At 39.9% G+C, this 23,230-nt stretch overlaps 2 protein-coding genes across 3 annotated transcripts in view; one reads left to right on the top strand and one right to left on the bottom strand.

The window, feature by feature from the left end:
• The window catches only part of esyt2b (extended synaptotagmin-like protein 2b), a 29,906-nt gene extending 17,599 nt beyond the window's left edge, over window positions 1–12,307 (bottom strand). Inside the window, 7 exon segments of the mRNA XM_054622557.1 lie at window positions 2,950–3,039; window positions 5,403–5,475; window positions 6,564–6,640; window positions 6,978–7,112; window positions 7,678–7,719; window positions 11,757–11,962; window positions 11,965–12,307. Coding sequence (XP_054478532.1) covers window positions 2,950–3,039; window positions 5,403–5,475; window positions 6,564–6,640; window positions 6,978–7,112; window positions 7,678–7,719; window positions 11,757–11,962; window positions 11,965–12,154 — 813 coding nt within the window. The 5' untranslated portion in view covers window positions 12,155–12,307.
• Window positions 12,308–12,731: 424 nt separating this feature from the next.
• dync2i1 (dynein 2 intermediate chain 1) lies at window positions 12,732–22,828 on the top strand. 2 transcript variants are annotated; one of them, XM_054622556.1, is made up of 23 exons: window positions 12,732–12,820; window positions 12,964–13,017; window positions 13,104–13,782; window positions 13,876–13,943; window positions 14,094–14,321; window positions 14,432–14,488; window positions 14,922–14,972; window positions 15,243–15,474; window positions 15,649–15,751; window positions 15,931–16,060; window positions 16,178–16,289; window positions 16,379–16,467; window positions 16,578–16,707; window positions 16,834–17,006; window positions 17,336–17,498; window positions 18,929–19,042; window positions 19,174–19,235; window positions 20,560–20,611; window positions 20,730–20,790; window positions 21,169–21,268; window positions 21,350–21,481; window positions 22,156–22,379; window positions 22,459–22,828. In XM_054622556.1, the coding sequence occupies exons 1-23, from the start codon at window positions 12,806–12,808 to the stop codon at window positions 22,628–22,630; spliced, it is 3,201 nt and encodes a 1,066-aa protein (XP_054478531.1). In that variant the 5' UTR covers window positions 12,732–12,805; the 3' UTR covers window positions 22,631–22,828. The 2 variants fall into 2 exon arrangements, with proteins under 2 accessions (XP_054478531.1, XP_054478530.1); XM_054622555.1 differs by having other exon boundaries at window positions 14,919–14,972.
• Window positions 22,829–23,230: the final 402 nt, after the last annotated feature.

Raw genomic sequence — 23,230 nt, 5'->3', positions numbered from 1 at the left:
AGAAAAAGGAAAGGAGAACATATAAGTTGTAGAAAGTTTGAATGATTTTAAACTAATTCAAACACTTAACTTTAATGTATCCTGTCCCCACATGCTACATATGCCTCTTGGAATCTTATTTTTTGGGCCGACAAACCCTTCTGATAAATAACAGCGGTGACAAATAGTCATGAAAAAATACCAATCAATAGTTCTGTGGATATGTTTCTATCGTGGTCCATTTGGAAGACAAAGCACTGCTTTACTTATATGTATATTGTTGCCTTATTAATTATTTAGGATATAAAATGTGTTTCTCCCCCACACACCAGTTTGACACTGTAATGTAAAAATAAACCACAACCTTCTCTGGCCTTATTGCTTTTACATTTTTAATTTTTTCCATCTAAGTTCACTTAACCTTCTAAGCGCATAAATGGATGCTGTGTGCAAAATTAGCTACAGTTTATGAGTCATGACAAGAGGCCAAAGCACAGATCCTTGCATGGAAATGAATACAAAAACACCTGCTACTTAAATATTTATAAAAAAGCAGCAGCAAGCCTCTGGGGTCTCATTAGTTTTCAGGGTATAACGAGATCAGAGACATGTACTTTTACATGGTTGAAAGTACCAGTTTCTTAAGTATTCTAGAGTAAAAAAAACAACCAATTTACATTCACCTTCTGGTTAAAACCGACAGACAGGTATGTGAAATCGGATAGAGACAGTGGAGGAAAGCAAATCAAAGAGAAAGTGTGGATGGCATCAGCTGAGAACTGAAATGCAGCGAAGATCCTTCGTCTCAGTGAGCTTTGATCTGATTCTGCCTCGGAGCTGAAGCAGCTTTCTTAATGAGTCTTTCCCACCCTACTTTTCTGCCCAAGTCGCTTAGACGCTACTGCAGCAGATGCGCTGATGCCGCAGGGGAGAGGGGGAGCACTGCAGGGCTGTGATCCGATGTGGTGGAGAGTGTTGTGGGAAGGTGGTGTGGAGGGACAAACCCCCGCCAAATCAAGAATGGGACAATGACAACAATGCTGACAATTCAATCAGCATCATCATTATTATCATCATCATTTAAATAATATTGATATCAAGAAGAAAAAGCAGGGTATCCTCAAATTTGGGAAGCTGTAACCTGCAAATATTGGATATTTTTTATGATTGACCAATTATCAAAATAATTCAGCGTTTTAAATTGAATAAATGATTCAATGACAATTTTTTCCCCCCCGATTATGATTAAATACAAATTATATTTATCGATACATCAATTTTATTGATTCATCAATGCATTAGTTTTAAAGAACCTTAAGTTCACAATATAACCAGCGACAATAGATATCATCCACTGCTTAATAAGTCCTTATTTAAAGTGTAGGACAGTTCAGCTGAGCCATGGACTCTCCTTTTGAGGTCTCACAGCAGAATGTGTTGCATCCTTTTATTTACACTGCGCTGAGTCGCGTTGGTGCGATTGCACAGCCAAGGCCGAGACCTCTTATGGTCTGGAAATGTTTCTATTTCATTTGGCACCTGGGATCAGACCTTCTACGGCACGCTGAGAGGAGGAAGATAAGTTATTTGGATTCCAGGGAAAACAATGTTGAGGTTCTTTTGCCCAGAGGAAATTTATTTTACAGCTTGTTTTCTCGGTATAGCCAGTATATTAAAGAAAGGTTCCTCATCTAGAAGCAGGACGCAGCTTGAGATGCATGTCTGTGCGTGTGTGTGTGCTTGTATACATGTGGGACTGCGGCACGATTTACTGAGAGCTGCTGCTTCTCCTTTCGGCCTTCTTCAGCAATATCTCCACCTTGAGCTTCAGCTGAGTGCCTTGGGTGGAGAAAATCTGCCAAAGTAGGGCTGGCTTGGTCTGCGGCTATTTAAAGCTCTGCTATAATTCCACTGGGTCCTCCAGTTTGGTGTAAATCGGCCAAACACTTTTAAGGCTGTGCAGTAGTGGCTCTGTGCAGGGAGATTGATGGAATGTGCACTGGAAAATAATAGCTATGCAAACAACTGGCAATGTGAAATGCAAATTATGGAAAGTGGTGTAGAGTGTTTAAGCTGCAAGACTGTAGACAATATCCAGAAGGAAAACAAACTGTCAGTTAGGGGTGTAAAATGAAAGAAACACATTGTACTGTGATTCAGCTATGATTGGACTTACAGTCGGCACAATCACATTTCTTCATTTTAACCCCTCACTTTTTCGACTTGCCCATCGAACAGAGTCACAAGAGGTATTGGTTTAATCTTCTGATGTGAAATAGGACAAACGTTCAAGTCATGGTTGATGGCTTTTGTTGTTGGAATCTAACAATGCCGTCTGCTGCTGTTGCGATTAACAAAGAACATAAATACATTTGTTGTTATCTGCAGCGTCAGCCACCATCTTGCCAAGGATTTCGCAAAGGCATTCTGGGATATTTCTCATAGCCCTCGCTTTTGAGCGTGTGTCTGAGAACACACAACACGGAGGGGTACTGCTAAGCAGAAGGGGGCAGGAGTGTGTTGGGATTGGCCCTCAAATCCAATTTAATTGCATTATTTCTGCCTAAAAGAGGCAAACAGATAATGCAGCAGAAAACCAAGGAGGGATGTCGTTTTATGAGGTGCAATTTTATAAAATTTAGTGAGAGCATAAAACACACAAAGAGCCAAAGTGGAGTATAAAAGATATTTAGGACGTTTGGTGATATCCACAGAAAACCGAGTGAAAGCATCCAGTGCGTGTAAATGAAATAAAAGTATAACACTGAATGGGACATGCGTTGCCCTGCTGCACCGTTTCAGGGGGCTGGAATTTAAGGAGATATCTGTCACAAATCCCAGTTTAATAGCATCTACTCTGCTCACATTGCATTCATTCAGACTGTAGTGTCATTTTAACCTCCACTGCTTCTCTTTTTAACGGGTTTTAATTGGATTAACTAGAGCCATAAAATCGGCGTCTGCACTTACTGGCTTCTTGAGAAAGAACACAGACAGAGCTCCGACGAGAGGCATATCGCCCAGCAACGGCTCCATCACCACTCTCAACACGCCGTGGATCTATGGAAACACAAGAGGGACATTTTGACATACAAACACAAAGGGAGAGCTAACGGCTCCCCCGCTGAGGAATGTCAAGGGCTGTAGCACATGACAGGTCGGAAACCTGACCACGGCCCGACTTCACACCTGCCCCGTGTCATCCTCCACCTTCTCCATAACGTATTTTGACAATTACAGGGATTATTGTGTTGGAAGCGCTTTACACGTGTCACGTGGACGCCACACAGCTGGCCGCATAGCTGCTCTAATCGACACCTGAGAACAAAGGGTGTTTAAATTCTAGCACCAGTGTATTTGTTGTGTGACTATATTTGTATTTTCAAGATGGATAGCAATAACATCTTAGTTAAATTGAAATGGAGCCAATCCTAACAAATCACCAGTGTAACCAAAACCAATAACACTATGGAAACCAATACTATTAGGCTCTTTTAGTGTCCCTGCAGCTCTTAGAGGATTATGCCATCGCATTCATTTTAAGACTTCTCATTGTTCCCGTGACTAAGGAAAGTTAAAGCTGAGACGTTTCGTGAAACTAGAAAACTGGGAAATTGATCCTTCACTTTGTCATCTGTAAAACTAAATGAGCTCTTTAGAAAATGATACAATGAGTCATCTGGCAAACCAAAATGAAGTTCATATCCTTGGATTTCTAGGAGCTAAGAACGAGAATTTGAACATAGTTTTAAATGAAAAACTTCAATCATAAAAGAAAATGCTGTTCCCTTTCTATGAGGCAGAACCACAATGTTATTACACAGTCTTAAAATGTCTGCAGATTTATAGCTGTAACAACAAATGTATGTTAAATATTGACTAATCTGTCTTAAAGACTCAACAATCTAAAAACAAAAGAAAAATGTCTAAAAAAAAATGATTGTACAGTGGCTGGGACCAGACGAGAGGTTGATATTAAACAAACAGTAAAAGTCCAATATCTGTCAGCGTTTAACCCGGCTCCTCACGAAGCCATCAGTAATCTAAGCGCCATCATGGGGTGAAATGAACCTGCTCTGTGTAATGTGAGCCAGCTCGAGGAGCGATGGGGATGTATTAGTGGATGATAATGAGCTGGGGAGATATGCAGGTCTCCTTGAGTTACATAATGAGAGCAGTGAGTAACAAACGTCTCCCAGGGACCGACCTAACAGCTATCTGTCTCCACACTGATTGTTTTCTCTGGCTGCTTGGTTCCTCTAGAGCAACACAGAAGGGCCAAGGGCATACAAGAACAACAAAAAACACACACACACACACTTATGCAGTCAGGCAGTACAAAGAGCAGTGGAGCTTTCTCAGAAAGTAAGATTCAGATTATTTAGGGGTGTAAGGAAATATTTATGTCACATTGAGAGTATCACAATGTGATACTCATTATGTCTTTTGATACTGTATCGATGCTCAAAATCGATGTATTGGTTTTTAATTATTACTTTAACAAGATATTCACATTCTGTATACACTGTTTACATTTTTTGGTTTACTTAAGTTGTCTACCTAAACAATTCTTCAAGCTCTTTCATATCATTTTTTTTACTGATACAGCCGAATGTTAATTTGTTTATTTCAAAGTAAAATTATGTTTATTACATACACTGAATAATGGATGGGCTCAGTCTAGTAAGACTATTAGTATACGTACTTTTCAATTATTTATTTTTTAATTGTCGCCTTTTGTATTATGATTCTCTTTTAATTTTGCTGTTTTTTTAGCCACTCTGTTGTATTTGATCATCTTTATAATTCTGCAATACAAACCTTTTTTCAAATTTTTCTCTAGCATTTTTTTTCTTTGGAAGTACTGAAAAGTTAATTAAATAATCAGTTCTTCGGATTAACTGGTCAAAACATTTAGTCACATGATGCCTGTGACATAGGGTTGCAAGAAGGCATTGCTTTATTTTGAAGGGTTAAACAAAAAAAAGGTTTGAAGCCAATGCTATAGAGCAGTTTACATGACTATTTCATTGTTGTTGTTATTAACTTCATCATTACCTGATGGGCTCATCAGTGGTAGAACACAGTACACAAATTAGTCTTTTGTCCTTTCATGCAGCTATTGATGAAATCATACACTTGTGCAGAAATAGTAAGAAATATTGTTTTTAAAGCTCCAGTCCAAATACCTTCAGCGTCCTACTTTTATGTGCTATACAAAAACGCTGCTGTTCATCCACCTTTGAAAAAACTTCTCCAATTAGAGCCAACAGGAGAGACCTTTAACTGAAGACACTGTGCCATTTAACATCCAACGTTTCATGTTCTTTACTGACAAACAATGTTGAGGCCAAGACTCACGCCAGCAGAAAGTTCCTCTGTGAGGATGTGAAATAAATCAGACAAAAAAGGAATTTCCTTACCTGAATGCTCTTAATGCCGGCTTTGCAGTAGTAGCGTTTGATGTCTACGTCGATCTCTGTGTTGCCAACAAAGCTGAGTGACAAAAACACAAAATATGTACGATAAAAATCATGTGCAAGGGTTCCTACACTTTTCCACCAACATTAAAAGGACTTTCATGGTGAGATAAGACATGACATTGGTCAAATTTAGACATCATGGTGACTCCATGTTTTATTTTATGCATTATAAAACTTTTTGTAAAAAAATACATAACAACATGCATCAGAGAGATTTCCTCCAGATGTGACATGATTGTAGTCATTGACCTCATGTTTTTTTCAAGACCTTAGAATGAAGTCACAAGGTGCTTTTTTCCTGGTACAATCACTCATTGTAACAACCTCTCTATACAGTAGTTTTTAATTATTTGTGGCGATGTCCCCCATTCCAAAGCTGGATTCAAGTTGCACTCATTGCTGCATTTAATCCAGTATGACTGTTTTTAAAGGTGCTAAATAAGAAATGTTTAGCATATCTATTGTCTTTGAAAACTGTGGAAATTTAAACCGCAATCATAAAGAAGCTAATAAGGAGACAAGGAGTGGCCAAATAGAGAATTTATCTATTTATATTGAGGACACAATTTACTAATTGGTGCACATAAGATATAATTAGTTATCTCAATCTAATTTTAATCATTCTCAGGATTTGAATCATTTGGGGGCACAAATTAATTGATGAAATCATTTTGGCAGTGAAACAAGACCAAGTCATTCATTCCAGCCGTCACCTCCTTAAAACACTTGTCCTTGGTTGTGGATAGCTATGGATGGAGAATATTTAATTAAGCTTTACTTTAACGTTAGGGGATGAGTTATCAAGACGTTGTTGATTTGCAAGGATTATTGTTAGTAAAATGCAATTAAAAAAAGGATATTGAGAGATTTTCGATTATATGGTTAGCATTATACTGATTAAGCAGGTGCTATCTACTGTAAAATATAGAAGGCAGGTCTGTTTCTGCTCTCTTTCTGCATATACAATTATCTTGTGCGCAAAAATGTATAAATCATGCCCTCAATTTGTTTATATATTCTCTCTAGGCCACTCTGTTAGCTACAGAAGTAAAACAATATTATAATACAATAATGATTTAAATAAGGATCCGGTGGGCTCACCTGATCTGCAGGTCCATGATGATCTGCCGCTTATCCACATTCTCTGTATAAACCTTGACCCCGTTGACCCTCAGGGGCTTCACCGCAAGAGAGAGGAAACCATTATGACCCCTGCACCACCCCAGTCCATCAACACCACACCACACCACACCACACCACACCACACCAACACCTCCACCACTCCCAAAAGCCCCCGCGTGGTGAGCACAAGGCCGACCCCCCTCCTGACCCCCACATGGAAACTATTTATGCGACAAGCCCATGTGTCAGTGACGTTAAGCGTGTGTTCACGTTCAAGCTCCACCACACACCCTCGTCAGCTGTCCCCACCTGCTGCCAGTAATCTGTGACGTCACTGCTGAAACAACAGGTGTCCAGTATTGGAACCATGCAGCAACACTAAGGGGTGCTCACTTTGTCGCCCATGTCGATCTTGCTGAAGCAGAAGGTGCTGAGGTGGGCGTTGGACTCCTTCACCGCCGGCTCGATCGTCTCGTGGAACAGTTTCTCCACAAACTGGCAGATGTACGGCCACATCTGTTTCACCGTCTGAAGGGGAGAAATCATAGTAGAGTTTTGTTGGGACGAACTGAGAAATCCTTCCCAACATATGATCATTCTAAAGGGCATGTACGCACATGTGCTGTAAGACCTTGTGGGATATTACTGTCACAACCTCTCCCTCTTTAAGCTATTCTTGTTACCTCATACCGGAACATCTCTGACACTGTGAATGATAAAGTTATTTTAAAATATTCAAAATATAGCTCTATTGAAGTAGAATCTGTCAGACTCAAACACATCAAGCAGGGACACCAGCCAGTGTACATTTTGATATTAGCATCTAGATCATTTAAAAGGGATCTCTGTGAGTACTTTACAATTTACATCCAGGTCGTTGCCATGGGGATTCACACGGGTTAATGCATTCCACAGTGCAGCAGAAACGGTCCAATGTGCTGCAGCGTACAGTGTGGCGACATACACAGCCACAGTGGGAAGAGGAGGGAGCAAGGGAGCGACAGATATCCCATTTACTCCAGTTATCACAAGGTGGAAAAGGAGGGCATCACTGAAGCAAACAAATCGGAGCGACAACCGGTGAAATCTTTACCTTGTTCAGCCACTCCACCCGCTCTATATCTGGGAAGTGGACCTAAAATGGAGAAAAAAAAGATGGAAGATGATCTTTAGTAATTGTTGGTTTCAATACGGCTGATAATGCAACATTTTTAGAGGTCCTCATACAATCTATGTGGTGAGATTTGTTCCTCTGCCAGTCTGACTTTAAATGATATGTTCAAAGATTTTAAGCGATCAGTTTAAAAAGCTACCTTCCACTTTAGAGAAAATGAATGCACTTCATATTCCAGATACTAAAGTAACGGTTCGCCCCGATCAAAACTAAAAGCTTAGATATATTATTAAATGTCTGCAGAGGACCAAAGTGTGCATCGCTCCCATCTCTTACATTTATAAAGAGTGTCAAATTACTACTGTATGTAATTTCAGATTTTACAAATAAAAAAAGCTTTCGAAGCTCCTACTTAGGAACATCAAGTTTTAAGATATCATATTTCTCATTTCAAACAGGCCTGTCTCGACGGTCCTGGCATCCAGAGCAACACATTAGTGTGATTACACTTTCAAAGAAGAAGACAGGGCAGAGTGGGTTTCTATTGGGTTTTGGTGCATGAGTCCATTTGTTGCAGAGGAACATTGATATAGAGTTGTTGCTTCATAAAAAAAAGAAAGAAGATAAAGGAAAAGGGAAGATGAAAAATAAGTTTCAAAACACTATTCAAGCACAGATCACTGAGTTTTATCTCTACTTTAAGATTGCATTGCTTGAATGACCTTTCATTCATCATCATATTGTTGTGTTCTGTGGTATAAAATAACTGCCTTCAGTGCAAACATTACACCTATTTGTTCTTCACATTCTGAGTCAGAGCAAAGTGCATTCACGCCTTGTACTATTGAGTTTACAAGTAAATTAGAAAATACAATTAATGTTACCTTAAGACAGTGCTTTTCCTAATTCAAGACATTTAAAAAAAAAAAAAAAAAAAAAATCCAATACCAAGCACGCTCACATTTCCACACCTCCACAGATCTCCACAATAAATTTGCACCGTGAGACTGAGCTGCAGTTTGACTAATCTTATCTGCGGCCGAAGTAAATTGGCCATTGATTTAACACGAGGCAAAGGAAATGCCTGGGATAAAGTCAATACTGTGCACACAGGTGTGAAGCAATGCCCACACCTCCTTAATAAAGCAGATAAACAGCCTTGACTCTTAATCTCACTGAATTGAAGGCAAGTTTTCCCGAGGCTAAAAAGTAAGATAAAGTGGTGTTTTCCAGCTGGAGTGCTGGTGAGATATGACATGCAGTCTGACAGCTACACGGGACAGCACTATCCCTCCTGGAGGCTGCAAAAGTGCTTATCCAGCACTTGTGTCAAGCTGTGACAAGAGCAGGAAGACGTGGAGCAGAAAGTTCTAGTTAATATGACATATTCAGGCCTTTAGTTTTGTTTTGAGGTTGAAATAACATGATCATCTGGAAGAGACGAAGCTTCATTATAACACCTCACACAGTGACCGTAATGGATGATACACTCAAAGGGACACATTTTAAGTGCCGGCTGATAAAACACAAGCTGAGCAGCAGAAAATGGGAGTAAATCATCTCAATTATTCTGCTAGTTGCTGTGTTGGTGTAACGCTTAAAATGAATTGCGGTGTATGTCATGAACTTGTAATTAACAGCGTCCTTGAGACTAACACGGTTGTTCAAACTGCTTAAAATGAGAACACCGAGACTGGAAAGTAATCAGGGCCTGGAAACAAACGTGAAATACCAAACTAGACGTTGCATAGTTAATAATGCGTCATTTATATATCTTGGCTGTATTTACTTTGTCATTTTCTAATTGTTTTCTAAAGTTTGTATAGTATATGTACATGTTTTTAAAGAGGAAATCTTTCCTAATCACCTAACAGCAGTGTGAACTAACGTTTGTGGTCCTTCGGGTGAATATTTGAATTTATCTTTGTGTGTGTGTGTGTTGGTACAAATATATATATATATAGGACTAAGCAATATGTACATATTACATTGTTATTGTGAAATGAAACTAGATATTGTCTTACATTTTGGATATGGTAATATGGTAATATCCTAATATTGGAAAAAAGTGATTTATTATCCTGGTTTACATAAACAAAACAGCAGCAGTTAGCGAGACAGTGTGCTGGATGTATTTCCCCCGTGGTATTAAACTAACAACCATACCCTTACTTTCAGTGTAAGTAGCTGCTGCACCAGCCAGCCAATGACTCACCCAGATGAATACAGCTGAGGGTATTAACTGGAACAAGGAGTGCTTTTTAGCAGCACAAGTTTTGGAATGTGGGCACTACACTAAAAAAAGCATTTGTGAAAGCAGTGCCATGTCTATTAAGGCTCACTCCTGGCTAGTGGGGAGAAAACTCTCACTGGCAAAGCTTTAGGGGCTTTAACTGTAAAATCCCCTTGATGACAGCGCTGTGTAAATGCAGTGATATGAGCTCAGCTTGTCCATCTGGGGCATTCAAAGCAATTGTTGTAAAGTCCTGGAAGGTTTTTCTGTGATGCACAGCCTCACCAGGTACGAGCAGAGTTAGACTTTTAGTGCTTGCCTTGCAGTTTCTGAAACATCAGAGTTAAGGCCGTTCATTAATGCCCCTTTCCTCAGAGTGGGATGCTGTAGCTCTACCCCATCGAGTTCCTCCACCCCCATTTAATAGCCTCCATGCCTCCTCAGCCTTTTGTGTCAGCAGAATAAGCTTTTTTACTGTTCTCAAAACAAGAGGCTGCGCTGAGCATCACGAACAAAGTTGAGCTGCGACTCTGGGATGAGTCTGATATGGGAAGTGTTGGTTGTACGATTTGATAAGTTATGAAGAAGGGACTTGACGTTCACTTTAATATGCAGTTCACATGAGCACCATGTTGTGCTTGGATAGCAGTCAAATAAATGCAATCTAACCTGTTTCCATTATCGGTTTCTAAACTGGACACCTGACACCATCTGGGGTTGTTAAAACATGTTTTAGTGAATAGACATATCTCAATTTCACTCCCGTTTCCACTCCAGAAGATAAAAAAGTGCATTAATAAATATTAAAGCTCTTCTACAGCCAGTTCATCTTTATCTTCTGGACTTCCAGTGGACTTAACTTGTCGATACGTAGCAGGAGTCAGCAGGGAGTTTGAGATGAATCAATGAATATGGAATTTAAATGACTGATGCGTAAACATTGTACACCCTTCTTTAGGGAAACTAAGTTCATTAATTTATTAAAAAAGAGGCCAAGCCATTTACTTTGAGATGGATCCCATTAATGCTATAATCCAGCTCCCTCCAGACGGCAGTTAACAACATAGATTACATGATGTCTCACAAACCTCTATTAAAGGAACAAGAGTCACTGAACATATGGCACAAGTGACAAAACTGATGAGTTCTGCTGCCAAACATTCGACATTTATTTGTGGGAAAACATTGCCTGCGGTTAGTCTTCTAATGTTAATCTCTAAAGAATCATCTGAGTTGTTGTCTTTTGTGTTTTGGGTACCACTTCATTAAAAGCAACCTTATCTCATCGTATGGTACACACTGAGGCTGCTAATCTTTGGGGAGGTTTCAGGAGATTTCCAACAAAAAAAAAAACCCTGAACACTAATCTGTTAACCCTGAGATGGAAAAAACCAAGAACCCCCTCCCCCCCCGTGATATCCAACACGTTTGCCAAGATAAAGTGTTGCCGTAATAGAGTGAGTGACTGCAAGTGAGCAGTGTGAATCCCAAAATAACAGGGACCATGTGGGCATGTTTCCCTTGCAGCGTGGTGTCTGGTTCACCATTGTACCCTGCTGTATTTAGACTGGGACTCTCATGTCTAATGTCACTGGGGGGGGTGGTGGTGGTGGTGGTGGGGGGGGACACAGCTGCTTCATCACAGCTTTACAGCTCAACTCTGCTCCTCATGCTCCTGTCAGCTGATTGTTTCTTCCTGGAAACTCAAAAATATTCATCACAAACATACCACATGCTTTTACAGGGGGAAACAGATCAAGTGGGATAATTACTTCTGGACATTACTTCATCTGCTGTTTGTTATTGCACATTGCATATTTCTTACCCATGGTGGTAAATCAGAGGTGGTAAGACTCTGCTTGATACTTCTCTCCTCTTGCTCAAAGAAAGCAAGAGCTCGTCTCAGCCTGCTGTGCTTCCCTCCAGTGTTTCTCCTCCACCAGAAAAAGATAACAAGTCCAATCAACAGCCAGCTGAAGCTGAACTCAAAATAGCCCAATGCGTAAATGGGGAATATGAGAACGAAGGTTTGGCGACGTGCGCCCAGGTTTGGGTCAGCTCGCTGGTGGACGACACCGGGGTGTCATCGGGTAAAAGCCCCGTGGAGGGATGGGGAAAGTTGGGGCTGGGCTGAGAGATGTGTCCGTTCTCCTTGGGTGAATGGGCTCCTGGTATATCTGTCATGCTGTCCTCTGTCCTGGTTTTGGGTGACACGGGTCCCATGTCCTCTCACGTCGGCTCACCTGCACAGCAGCCAGCCATCGCCTTCAGAGGGGAGTCGACCACTAAAACCACTAAAACCACTAACAGCGTGGGAATGTATTTGACATTTGGTTTTAAAAAAAAATCAGTCCAGTCCAGTCCAGTGCACAGCTCCTCTCCTTCTGACTCCACACGGGTTAAATGCTCCTATCCCCCGAAATAAAACGCGCAGGGATCACGCACTGTGCGCTCAAAATGAGATAAAAAACACACCGCCATCTGGTGGTCAGTAGAGGTAAACGCAGCTTGTAGAGAACACAGAGAAATCGATCGAAATAAATTTTACAATAACAAAAACATCGAAATAATTTATTTAATAATAATACATATGTATTAGTGTAAATCATTATAAAAGTTTAAATGACAACGTTTTTAATACAGTATGTCAAAAAGAAAATGGCAGTTTCCATGGCAACTGCTGTTTATGCGAGTGGTTTCTCTGCGGTTGATTAACAGGCCTGTTGTCAAGCTGAAGTGACGCGTTCTCCTTGGTTTCGAACTAACTGCGCATGCGCACACACGATTTGCCATCATGGCGGCGTCATTATCAAAATACGAGTTGATTTTCAGCGTTTAAAAGACTTTAAAAAGAAAAAAAACACAGATGAGAACATGCATAGCGACAAGGTAAGTGCTTTATATTTGAAATGCCCGTATGTGGTCTAAAGCAAATTAGTTTATTTCAGTAGAATATTAATATGTAACGTTGCTTTCTTATTGGCATGGATTTGGTTTGATATAGTAACATTTGTTGAAAATTGTTCTTTTAGAAATTAACCAAGGAAGACACATGGAGACCAGCTGACCTGAGAAGACACATCAGGGTAAGTTTTTGAGAAGACAGTATTAAAGTTATATCAGTAGACAAAATGACATCAAAATAACATGGATTTATGTTCTCTTTTTTTAGGAGGAGGGACATGGTGATGACAATGTCAGGAGGCGAGACGACAATGAGAGAAGGCACCGTGGTGGAGAATCCATAGAGAGACGCCGCAGGGACCCAGAGAAGGAGTCCAGACGAGAGAGAGACAAACCCAGGGAGATCCCAAGGGAGAGAAGGGATGAAGACGAAAAAGACAGATATGCAGATCGACGAAAAGAGGGCTCACAGGATAGGAGAGGCGATAAGGAAAAGGATAGAAAGGATGACAGGGAGAAGAGAAGGGAAAGAGACAAGTTGGTAGATGGGAAGAGGTACGATGATGATAACAAGAGGCGAGATAGAGAGGACAAGCCTGAAAGGGAGAAGGACAAGGAAAGACACAGAGATAAGGAGAAAGAGAGGGAGAGGGGTAAAGAGAGACGCAATGAGGAGGACAGGGACAAAAGAAGGGAAGAGAGAGAAAAGGAAAGACGGAGAGAAGAGAGGGAGAGAGAGCACAGGACTGAGAGGGAGAGACGGAAACACGATGAAAGTGGAGAAGGAGAAAGAGATCGGGTGGAGAGGCACGAAAGAGAAAAGAGAGATCGGCATCGAGAGAGAGAGCGACCGAAAGATGAACACGAAGACAAGAGGAATGACAAAGAGAAAGAGAGACGAGAGAGACATGGAGACAGAAAGCATTTGGACGTGAAGGACGAAAGAGGTGAGGCCTCAGCAGTGTGCACACTTAGCTTGCAATATTCACAATTCATAATTTCCATACATAAGGTGAGCATTTATGTGTTTCTGATTTCAGAGGACAAAGAAGAACAGAGAAAACATAAAGAGGAGAGAGAAAGGAGACAGAGAGAGAGAGGACATCATGTAAGCATCTGTAGATATACTGATTGTTCATCACTATCTTGCATTTTTAATAAATGTATTAACATTCTGCCCATATCTCACCACTCTAGAGCATTACACTTTTCTTTGGTCAAATCGTTTTACTGGTGTGGATTTTTTGCTCTTCTCCAGGATGAAAAGCGGAAACATGACAGCGCGTCCACGGAGAATCGAGACTCGAAGGGTTCGGGTGAAGAGGTCAGGCGTCACCGTGGTGACAGAGACCGAGCAGAACGGGACAAACACAAAGAGAGGAGGGAGAGAGAGGAGGAGGAACCGGAGAGAAATCATCACAGAGACACGACCAGCTCCAAGAAATCAGCATCTGACAAAAGTCATAAGCATCAGACTAAAACTAAGGTGTGTGAGTCCATAAGATGCCCGTATCTGTAACCTGTAGATCATTTTATTTTTCTCTTTATGGTTCCTAATGGACTGTATGGCCTTTTTCTCTCCATGTGGTGATCCAGGATGTAGCAATGGTATCTGAGCAGCAGACAACTAATAAGAACGATGTAGAAGAGCCTGTAAGATGCTTGGTTACTTATCAATTCTGGCAACTTTTGTTTTTAGTTTGTTGATGTGTTCTTCTTATTCTTACTGATTACTGGCTGAACACAATCAATCCACTTACAATGAGATTAATCTCACAGCTACATTTCTTTTGCTTTTTGCATGAAAACAGTTCTTATTTTTTTAGTTTCAACTCAGAACTTCATAAAAGCAGCTGCAGCATGAGCTGAAACTAAAAAAATAAATGAACTGATTGCAGGTGAATTGTTTTTCTTTGCTGTGTGAACCATATAATACACTGTGTGTACGGCATGCTATGCACTCTCTTTGCTCTACAATACTTTCAGCTTCAGTTTCACTGTAATGCTGCATCATTCCAAAGAGTTTCTTCACACTTATTTAAGTATTTGATATTTTCTACTTACTTAATTTGTGTCACATCAGCAGGTTGCCAATGATGAAGATGTGGCTTACCAGGAATATGAAGATGACTTTGAGGTAAAAATACAGGCTTCTAATTACGAAAAAGACTACATACGGTAGAACCATAGTTGGACGCTTTTAAGTTTTGTATCATGTCAACATTAATTTACTCAATTTTTGTGTTACTTTTGCATGCTGTAATCGATTTACATTCAAAGAAACTGGTGAGTATTCAGAGCTTTTACGAGTGCATCCATTTTCATTCTTATAAGATGTGAAGTTTGTGAAAAAGCATTTTTTTTGTGTGAAACATGTATTAAATGATGGGATTTCTCTTTTGTAAAGGATTATGAAGAAGATTTTGAGGAGATGGATGAGAGCGAAAACGAAGGTGAGGACGAGAGGGAGCCTCAGCATCCAGAGGTGGGTGAAGAGAGGGAGGAACTTTCAGCACAAAGGAGGAAGGAAATTGAAGCAATTCAGAGAGCCATGGATGAAGAGAACGAGAGAGTCGGAACAGCTCAGTCCAGACAAAGTACGAGCAGAGAGGAGGAAGAAACGCCTAAATGGTCCAGAGGTACAGTCCTTTCTTCTGTTTAATCTACTCAAAACATATTTTAAGTAAAGCACTTGGTCATATTGTATGTTGCCCAGATTTGTTTCTTCATGTCTGATCGGAAGTCAGTTTATGTCTGCATATTTTGTACAGAATTATATTTGATTTAAGGCATCTTTGCTGCTCTTTTAATAGGATCAGAAAAGAACCAGAGTAGAGCCTCCCAACGCGGGAAGTTTATCGACTTTGTAGCCGCAAGACAGCGTGAAGTCAGCAAGAAAGTTTCAACAAAACAGAAGTAAGTTAACCTGCAAAAAACATGTTCATGTTGAATGATTTGTAATATGATTTGATATTCATAGTGACTCCCTATTCATGATTTGGGACACTTTTGTCTTGGAATCCTGAGCAAGGATTTGTCATGTACAGTATTTGTGCATTATCTTTAATTGTACCTTCAACATGTATTTTTTTCAGGAAACGCAGTACAGAGCTTCTTCGCTTAATTGATCTGGATTTCTCAATGACAGTCTCCCTTTTGGATCTGCCTCCAGTGAATGAATATGACATGTATATCAGAACCTTTGGAACTGCAAACACTAAGCAGGTCAGTATTTGCTATTTCTTACTTGACAAATATACCTGTAACCAGATTGTAAAAGAGAAAAAGAACTCATGTCATAGAAAAAAATATTCTACATCTAAATATCTTCATCCTTTCCAGGCTTACGTTCAGTGTAATGAGGATAATGCAGATAGAGACATCCAGACAGAGGAGATAGAGGTGTGTGAGAAGTGGACGCAGCATCCTCCAGAGCACAATGGAGCCTGTGGGGGTAAGGAAAAGCTTGTTAAAAATATTTTCTCTAATGGACTCAGTGTTTACAGGTATTTTTTACATTACCTGTGTTTCTTTTCTTGACAGATCCAAACCTCTCCCATGAAGCACGAAACAAAAGTGAGATGAGCATTGATTCGCAGCGTCTGACAGCGTTTCTGCGCTCAGCCTCTCAGGTTTTTTTTACTCATACACAGTTTTAAAAATGAAAGACTTTTTGATTTCCTACATGATGTTTTTTATGCCTCAGAAACTAACATCTGTTGTTTTTTTTGACTGAATCAAGGTCATGGTTGTCTTGTTGGAAGAGGATCGAGCTGAGAGAAAATCCCTGAGGAATGTGAGGTCTCAAAAAGACACGCTGTCTTTCAGCGATGGAAGTTTACAGCTCAACACTAATTTGTCTTTTCTTTATGGTATGCACCATCTCATTAGTGTTGTTTAAAATATGCTGTATAAACTAGTACATGCGCGTAATTACACATCTCAGTGTACCTCTTCCCACGGATTGCAACCAATTTTGATTTAATTGTAAATTGCAGGTCGTTGCATCAGCCTGGTTCACTTCTCTCAGGTCCAGAGGCACACCATGATGTCAGTCCACAGCCCGACAACTAAGCCCAGCGCTGTGCGTCTCGACAGCTGCACCATCATCTGCATCTGGAACATTTGGGAGCCGTCCAGACCTCAAAAAGTCCTCGTCTACGAATCTGAGGTGACATTTTCAGTTAATTTGGAGCAAAGGGAGTAAAATCAGCATAAGTATTTAGATTTTTCCAACATTTCAGTGACTTAGAAACTTGACATTAGCAAGACTTGTATTAATTAGCTTAGATTTATTATATTCTCCAATATTTAATTACATAGATATCTCCAAAAGTGACAGCCTTAATATGCAACATGCACCAAAACCAATTCAGTGTCCCCAAATCAAATGTGCCAATAACTCACAGAAGGCAACCATAGCAACCTCACGTATAACAACCACAAAAACGTCCACACAGAACGCTGTCAGTAACCCCTTTGTAATGTTCACTGATGCAGGTGCAGTGTTGTTGCTTCAGCCCTGGAAAGGCCACACTAGTGTTTGCAGGAACATCAGTTGGCTCCGTGTTGCTGTGGGACCTGAGGGAGCACGCCAGTGACCATTATCGCCTGAAGATAGGGGAGGATGAGTGGACTTTCCGACAGCCGACCTTTTCCACTGGTATGTTAGAGAGGAGGATTACATGTATTTTTAATACATGGACATGGATGGTTAAGATAATAATACCACCGGTGAAATCCTATTCGTTCTACAGAGTTTGAAACACAGATTTTCCCATATATGCAACTATTTCACTCACACCATATTAATATTTTCCTGTGTTTTGTATGACACTTTTAGTGCCTTTTCCTTCTACTCATTATACTATATACATCACATTGTGTCATTATATGAAGAAGGTGGAGATTTCCAAAGGGGTTTTTGCAGGGTTCACCAAATGAACTTGTGAATACCTCATAGAATGCAATTTAATACCTGACTCACAGTCATACTAGTATGAAACATATCACAAAAAAATAGAAGGGATGAGGCCTAGAATTATTTACCGATTGCATGAATTGATTGATATTTATAATTACATTTTTGTCGGTTCCCGCCAGTATTATATAACAATAATTTCTGGATAAGCAGCAGAAAATGGATGTATCAATGTATAGAATAATCAAAAACTAAAATAATTAATTTAAAGTTGCCTTTTTAACTATCACATCCCTGGTTATATTGTGCACCTCTTAAACAATATTTGCAAAAATAAATACAAAAAAATCTATTTATTTGTATTTTTATATCTAAATCCAATCTACTTTCCTTCCTTTAAAACCAAATATAAGGTGTGCTTACTTAAGCTTGTACCAATGAATGGCAATCAATAATGTCATGACAACCATCCATCAATCAATATGCAATATTAATCATCAAGGGAGATGTGTGTGAAGCCACAGGCCTCTGTAGCTCTGTATCTCGTTACATTCTAAGCCCGCCCACTTTTTGGCTGTCCAATCAATTGTGAAGGATGATTTTAATCCCTCTTGTTACTGTACACCGCTCAAATATTAGTTTCTAAAGAGCTAAAGACGCTCTAACCTCCGTTTCACTGGGTCTTTAAGGTCAACATACTGAATGAATTTTATATAAAGACATGAGTCTGGAACAATAGCACCGAGAATTTTCCAGCTAGTTTTTGTTAAAACTGCATTCAAGGAGTAGTAACTTTCTAGGGCGTTTTTCAGGAATTTGAAATCCACACCTTTTTAAGCCTGGAAATATACCATGTCATCCGTCATGCTAATTTCCGCAACCCTACACCAAGCATGTGTCTACTGAGCCTTTTTTTGTCTGCCTTTATTTTGAGAATATTAAGCCCCTTGATCTTCCACTCAGCCATCTTTGTTGTTGTGTGTTCCTCCCTTTGCGAAGAGATGACTTTCAGCAGGCAATAAGAAGTAAACATCCTTATTTACTGTGTACGGTGATTCAGAGCTGCTTCTGACCTTTCTGTCACTTAAAGGTCAGAGGCTCTGTTTATTCCATAACCCTTGTGTTCATTCTGTGTTTCTCATATTCTCTCTCTCGTCACCTTGTCAACACAGATGCAGTGATGGCCGGCTCGAGCCATTTCTCATCTGTGACATCTGTAGAAGTTGTCCCCTCCACTGCAGCAGGAGGGCTGAGGCCAGAGGTCCCCCTTTTGGCATCCGAGGAAGGTATGGAATGGTATAGGGATGGTTAACACATTGATTGAAGACCTTGTGTATCGTTTCATAAATATGCCATGTGTTTCTGCCATTCACAGTTGGCTTCTTGTTTAATTGTTATTCTTTTTTTTATGACCTAGAGTCGTCAGGATTGTCATTCCAGCTGGCTTCTCTGGATGAAATGGGGGTTTTGAATTTCTGGGTAAGTTGGGTAACAAGGTAGATCCTACATATTCTTTCTTCATGCTGAGTTTTTTTAAACTGAGAGGCACTCCTCACCACGAGAGAGTTGAAAGGGAGCATGGAGGGAGACGGGTGCATGCTGGTGTCAAAATAACATGAGGTTAGTTATTATAGTTTGGCCCGCTCATCAGTTGCAGCACCAGTGGCTGTGACTCACAGCTCATGCAATTAAGGAAGCTGGTCAATCCTTTTGGTGGCAGAAATATGACTCTTTGTCTGAGTCTTAACACTGTCAAATCTAAACACACTCACATGACACACATATTTTTAGATTCAGCGTGACTTACATTTCATAAGAATATTATTATCAACATTTTTTTTTCCTTTTAATAAATGACCATACATCTTTCTGTACAAAGAAAAAGATGGTCCCTAACTGCATAATATACACATTTTGATTTTTGAGGTTTTTTCAGCATCAAATACATTCATTGATAGTTCTGTACATTCATGAGTACTTTGCAAACCAAATCGGCAAATTGATAATTCGTCATACTTTTGATGGGGCCAGTTTGTAAACAAATACAGGCTTAAAAAAATGTGTAAACCCACAGCTACCTCACTGACTCCATGGAAACATTATCCTTTTATTATCCCATTTACATCCTCAAAAGAAGGAGAACTGTAATTCCAAGACTTTCAGCATGATTATAGCCTAAATTCTGGAAAAGAAAGATTTATATTAGGAGTGACAAAATCCATTCATTCTAATTCAATCCAATATAAACTGTCTTGTTTTATCTGTCTTGCCCTGTGTTAAAAACCTGTGTTAAGCCAGCTCTGTGGTGGGTCTGGAGCTGGACAGTCTGGAGTCAGTGGGTGAGAGGAGGATGAAGGCCAAACTCGGAGCCATCCTGGACAATCCCTCTCACCCTCTCCATGAGGAACTGTGGCAGCTGGGCAGCTCTTTCAGCCATCGGCTGATTCTGCCAAAGAGCAGGACGGAGCGCTTCAGACGCTCATTTGTGCCCACTGCCATCAGACTGTACAACAACAGCGGAGACCACAGTCTGTCATCATGCTGACCAGCCCCCCCCATGTGGATATACTGTACATTTTTATTCCTGTTCTATCTTTATTTTGTTGTATAGTATGTGTATTTATTGTCTGTGTCTGTGTAGTTGAGCTGCTGCAACACTCGAATTTCCCCCATGGGGATCAATAAAGGAATATAATAATAAAAACCTGTGTTTAAAACCTGTGCACTGTGCGATCCTGAAACCCCTCGACTGACAAAGTCATGCCATGATGGACTTGCATGTTTTCCTCTCTGTGTCCTTTAGGTGGTGGTGGAACTCCCAAAAGCCAACGAGGCCGGCTCTCCAACTGATCTAGGTAAAGCGGTCGCTCCCTCTTTTTCCACACAACTTATCATCTTTTTCACACATGCTGGTAAAAGCTTCTCTCTCTCTCTCTCTCTCTCTCTCTCTCTCTCTTTTTTTTCCCCATGCAGGGCTGAGGCCTGGCGGCAAAGTGAAGTTACTTCACAGCGCCCACCTCCTCACTGCTGAGAGGTGAGATTGATGCATAGCTTGTGAGGACCATCCGTCACTGCCGTCCACCGGGGCTCAAAATACCCCACAATGTCTTTGCCCAGGGGAGCACAGCTGCTCCGTCGTGGTCATACGATCTTGTTTGTTGTGTCCTGGGGGCTGGTGTTTTTGTCCCCTCAACATTTAGATAAGATAAGATAAGATAATCCTTTATTAGGGAAATTTACAGGATTACAGCGGCATAGAGGATAGTGCAAACAAGAGTATATATATGTGCAGTGTGAATATGATGAAGTGTTGTGTTCCACTGTTGCACAGGTTGTTTTTGGCTGGGCATGTGGTAACCTTTGACCTCTGACGTGACTTTTTTTCTCCTCTCATGGTCTGTCTGGTTCGCAGGATATCACCGCGAGATGCAGCGAAAACAGGGCCGTTACAGACACTTCTTTTAAGATTTCTTCCGACAGACTCCAATCATTTCTTTATCGGCACCAATATGGTGAGCATCGTCTTCTCTGCCATAGTATGATGTCCTTACTGTTTCATTTTGTGGCTTCGCATTAATATCTTTTCTTTCTAGGGTCTGGTCAATCATGAAACAAGTCACGGTTTAAAGGCTCCACCAAAGTTTTACAGGTTTCAGGAGGCTGGAGTCCGACCTATTGATGTCACCTCGATCCACTTTTCTCCATTCAGGCAAAAATTGTTCTTGGTAAGAATGACACATTTTGAGGACTATTCATGCCTTTTTTTCCCTCCCAAGTTAGAAAATATATATTTTTTGCCTTCAGAAGCGTTCAAGTACAGGAGCATTGGTTACACAGCATTGGTTACACAACAGTGGCCTGCAACGATTTTATACTGTGCACAAAAGCATGAAACCTGCTCTTATATTTCAGGTTGCTTTTTTTTTTTATTATGGCTGCATAATTAATAGAAATGTTACTACAGTTGCAATATGGCCTATAGAAATGTTAAAATCACATCAAGCCCACTATCTGTTAAAGTGTCAAAATACCATTTTAAATTAAATATTGCTGCAGAGGTGTCCTGGCCAATACATCATATTCACAGTTTGGTACAGATCCGCACAAAAATCACACCATAATCATTTTAATATTTTTTATTATGATGTAAATCATTCCTGCTAATATCCCAAACCATATGGCAATTGTAAGATATTGTTTTAGAATGTTCAATCCTAAGTATGTTTCATTCCAGAGATTGTAATTTAAGTTACTTTATTGGCTTTGCAGCAAATCCTTTACCAATAAAACCATCATTTAAATAAAAAACATATTAAACAACACAAAGTAACATTATTGTAAAAGATGAGTTAAAACAATAAAATACCACATAATATAGTTTTCCCTGTCGTTATTCCAGGTTGGCTGTGAGGACGGCAGCATCAGGCTCCATGAGGTCAGCCACGAGCTTCCTGTGGCAGAGTGGAAGAACGGTACAGCTGGTGAACCTGTGGTCTCACTGCAGTGGACCCAGACCAGACCTACAGTCTTCTGTGTGCTCGACGCAGCCTCTAACCTCCACATATGGGACCTGCTGAAAAACGACACGGAGCCTGTGGTCACCGAAAGGATGGACTCCGACAGGTAACACCAGACAGACATGAGGGATGATTTTTGTTTGATATATTGATATGCGATGCTCATTTTTCTGCTCTCTTCTCAGGGTGACTGCCATGGCCGTGTTTGGAGACTCAGGACAACAAAACACATATTCAGGAATAGCACTTGCACACGAGTCAGGAAAGATAGAAATGCAATATTTCAGCAGAGATCTTACTGTGCCTATTACTGCAGAAGAGGAGAAGTTGGAGAGCATGATGACTGAAGCCTTCTGAAACTCTGCATCTTGTATGGCTGCATTTGGACTGATGTGTTAATTCAAAAAAATGTTAGGACTCTGGAAGAGCCTAGATATCAATTATTTAATCTCTTTTTGTTATTGTTGGTTTGTATATTTGTCATATTAAAATTTGAAATGCATTATACATTTTTCCCATATTGCAAAATAAATTACATAAACACATGGCTGAATACCAAAGACACAATAACATTTAATAACCTTACATAAATACCTAATAAGAAACATATTATGTAAATGTTTGTTGATGTAAATATTTCTGCTGTTTGATAAATTAAAGATATTTGTACATTATTAATAACTTTGATTTTTATACAATAAACTGACTATATCTGTAGTTGGGTTCTTTTATTCTATGTGAATTTTATTTTTATTATAACGTTTGATGAGCTTTGTAAAACAGCCCTGTGTTCAGCTAAATCTATTTTTTTTTATTAATAATAATAAAGGAACAACTTATTTCATCAGATAAATTAAAAAATCATTAATTCCCCTATTTGGAGAGTACTGTTGAGTAATGAAATAATAAATGATGTATTTATTTATTTGTCTGAAAAAAAGTCAAATGTAATAAACT

This window comes from Anoplopoma fimbria, chromosome 21, assembly GCF_027596085.1.
Source record: "Anoplopoma fimbria isolate UVic2021 breed Golden Eagle Sablefish chromosome 21, Afim_UVic_2022, whole genome shotgun sequence".
Taxonomy (NCBI): Eukaryota; Metazoa; Chordata; class Actinopteri; order Perciformes; family Anoplopomatidae; genus Anoplopoma; species Anoplopoma fimbria.
This window is presented reverse-complemented; position numbering and strand designations above follow the sequence as displayed.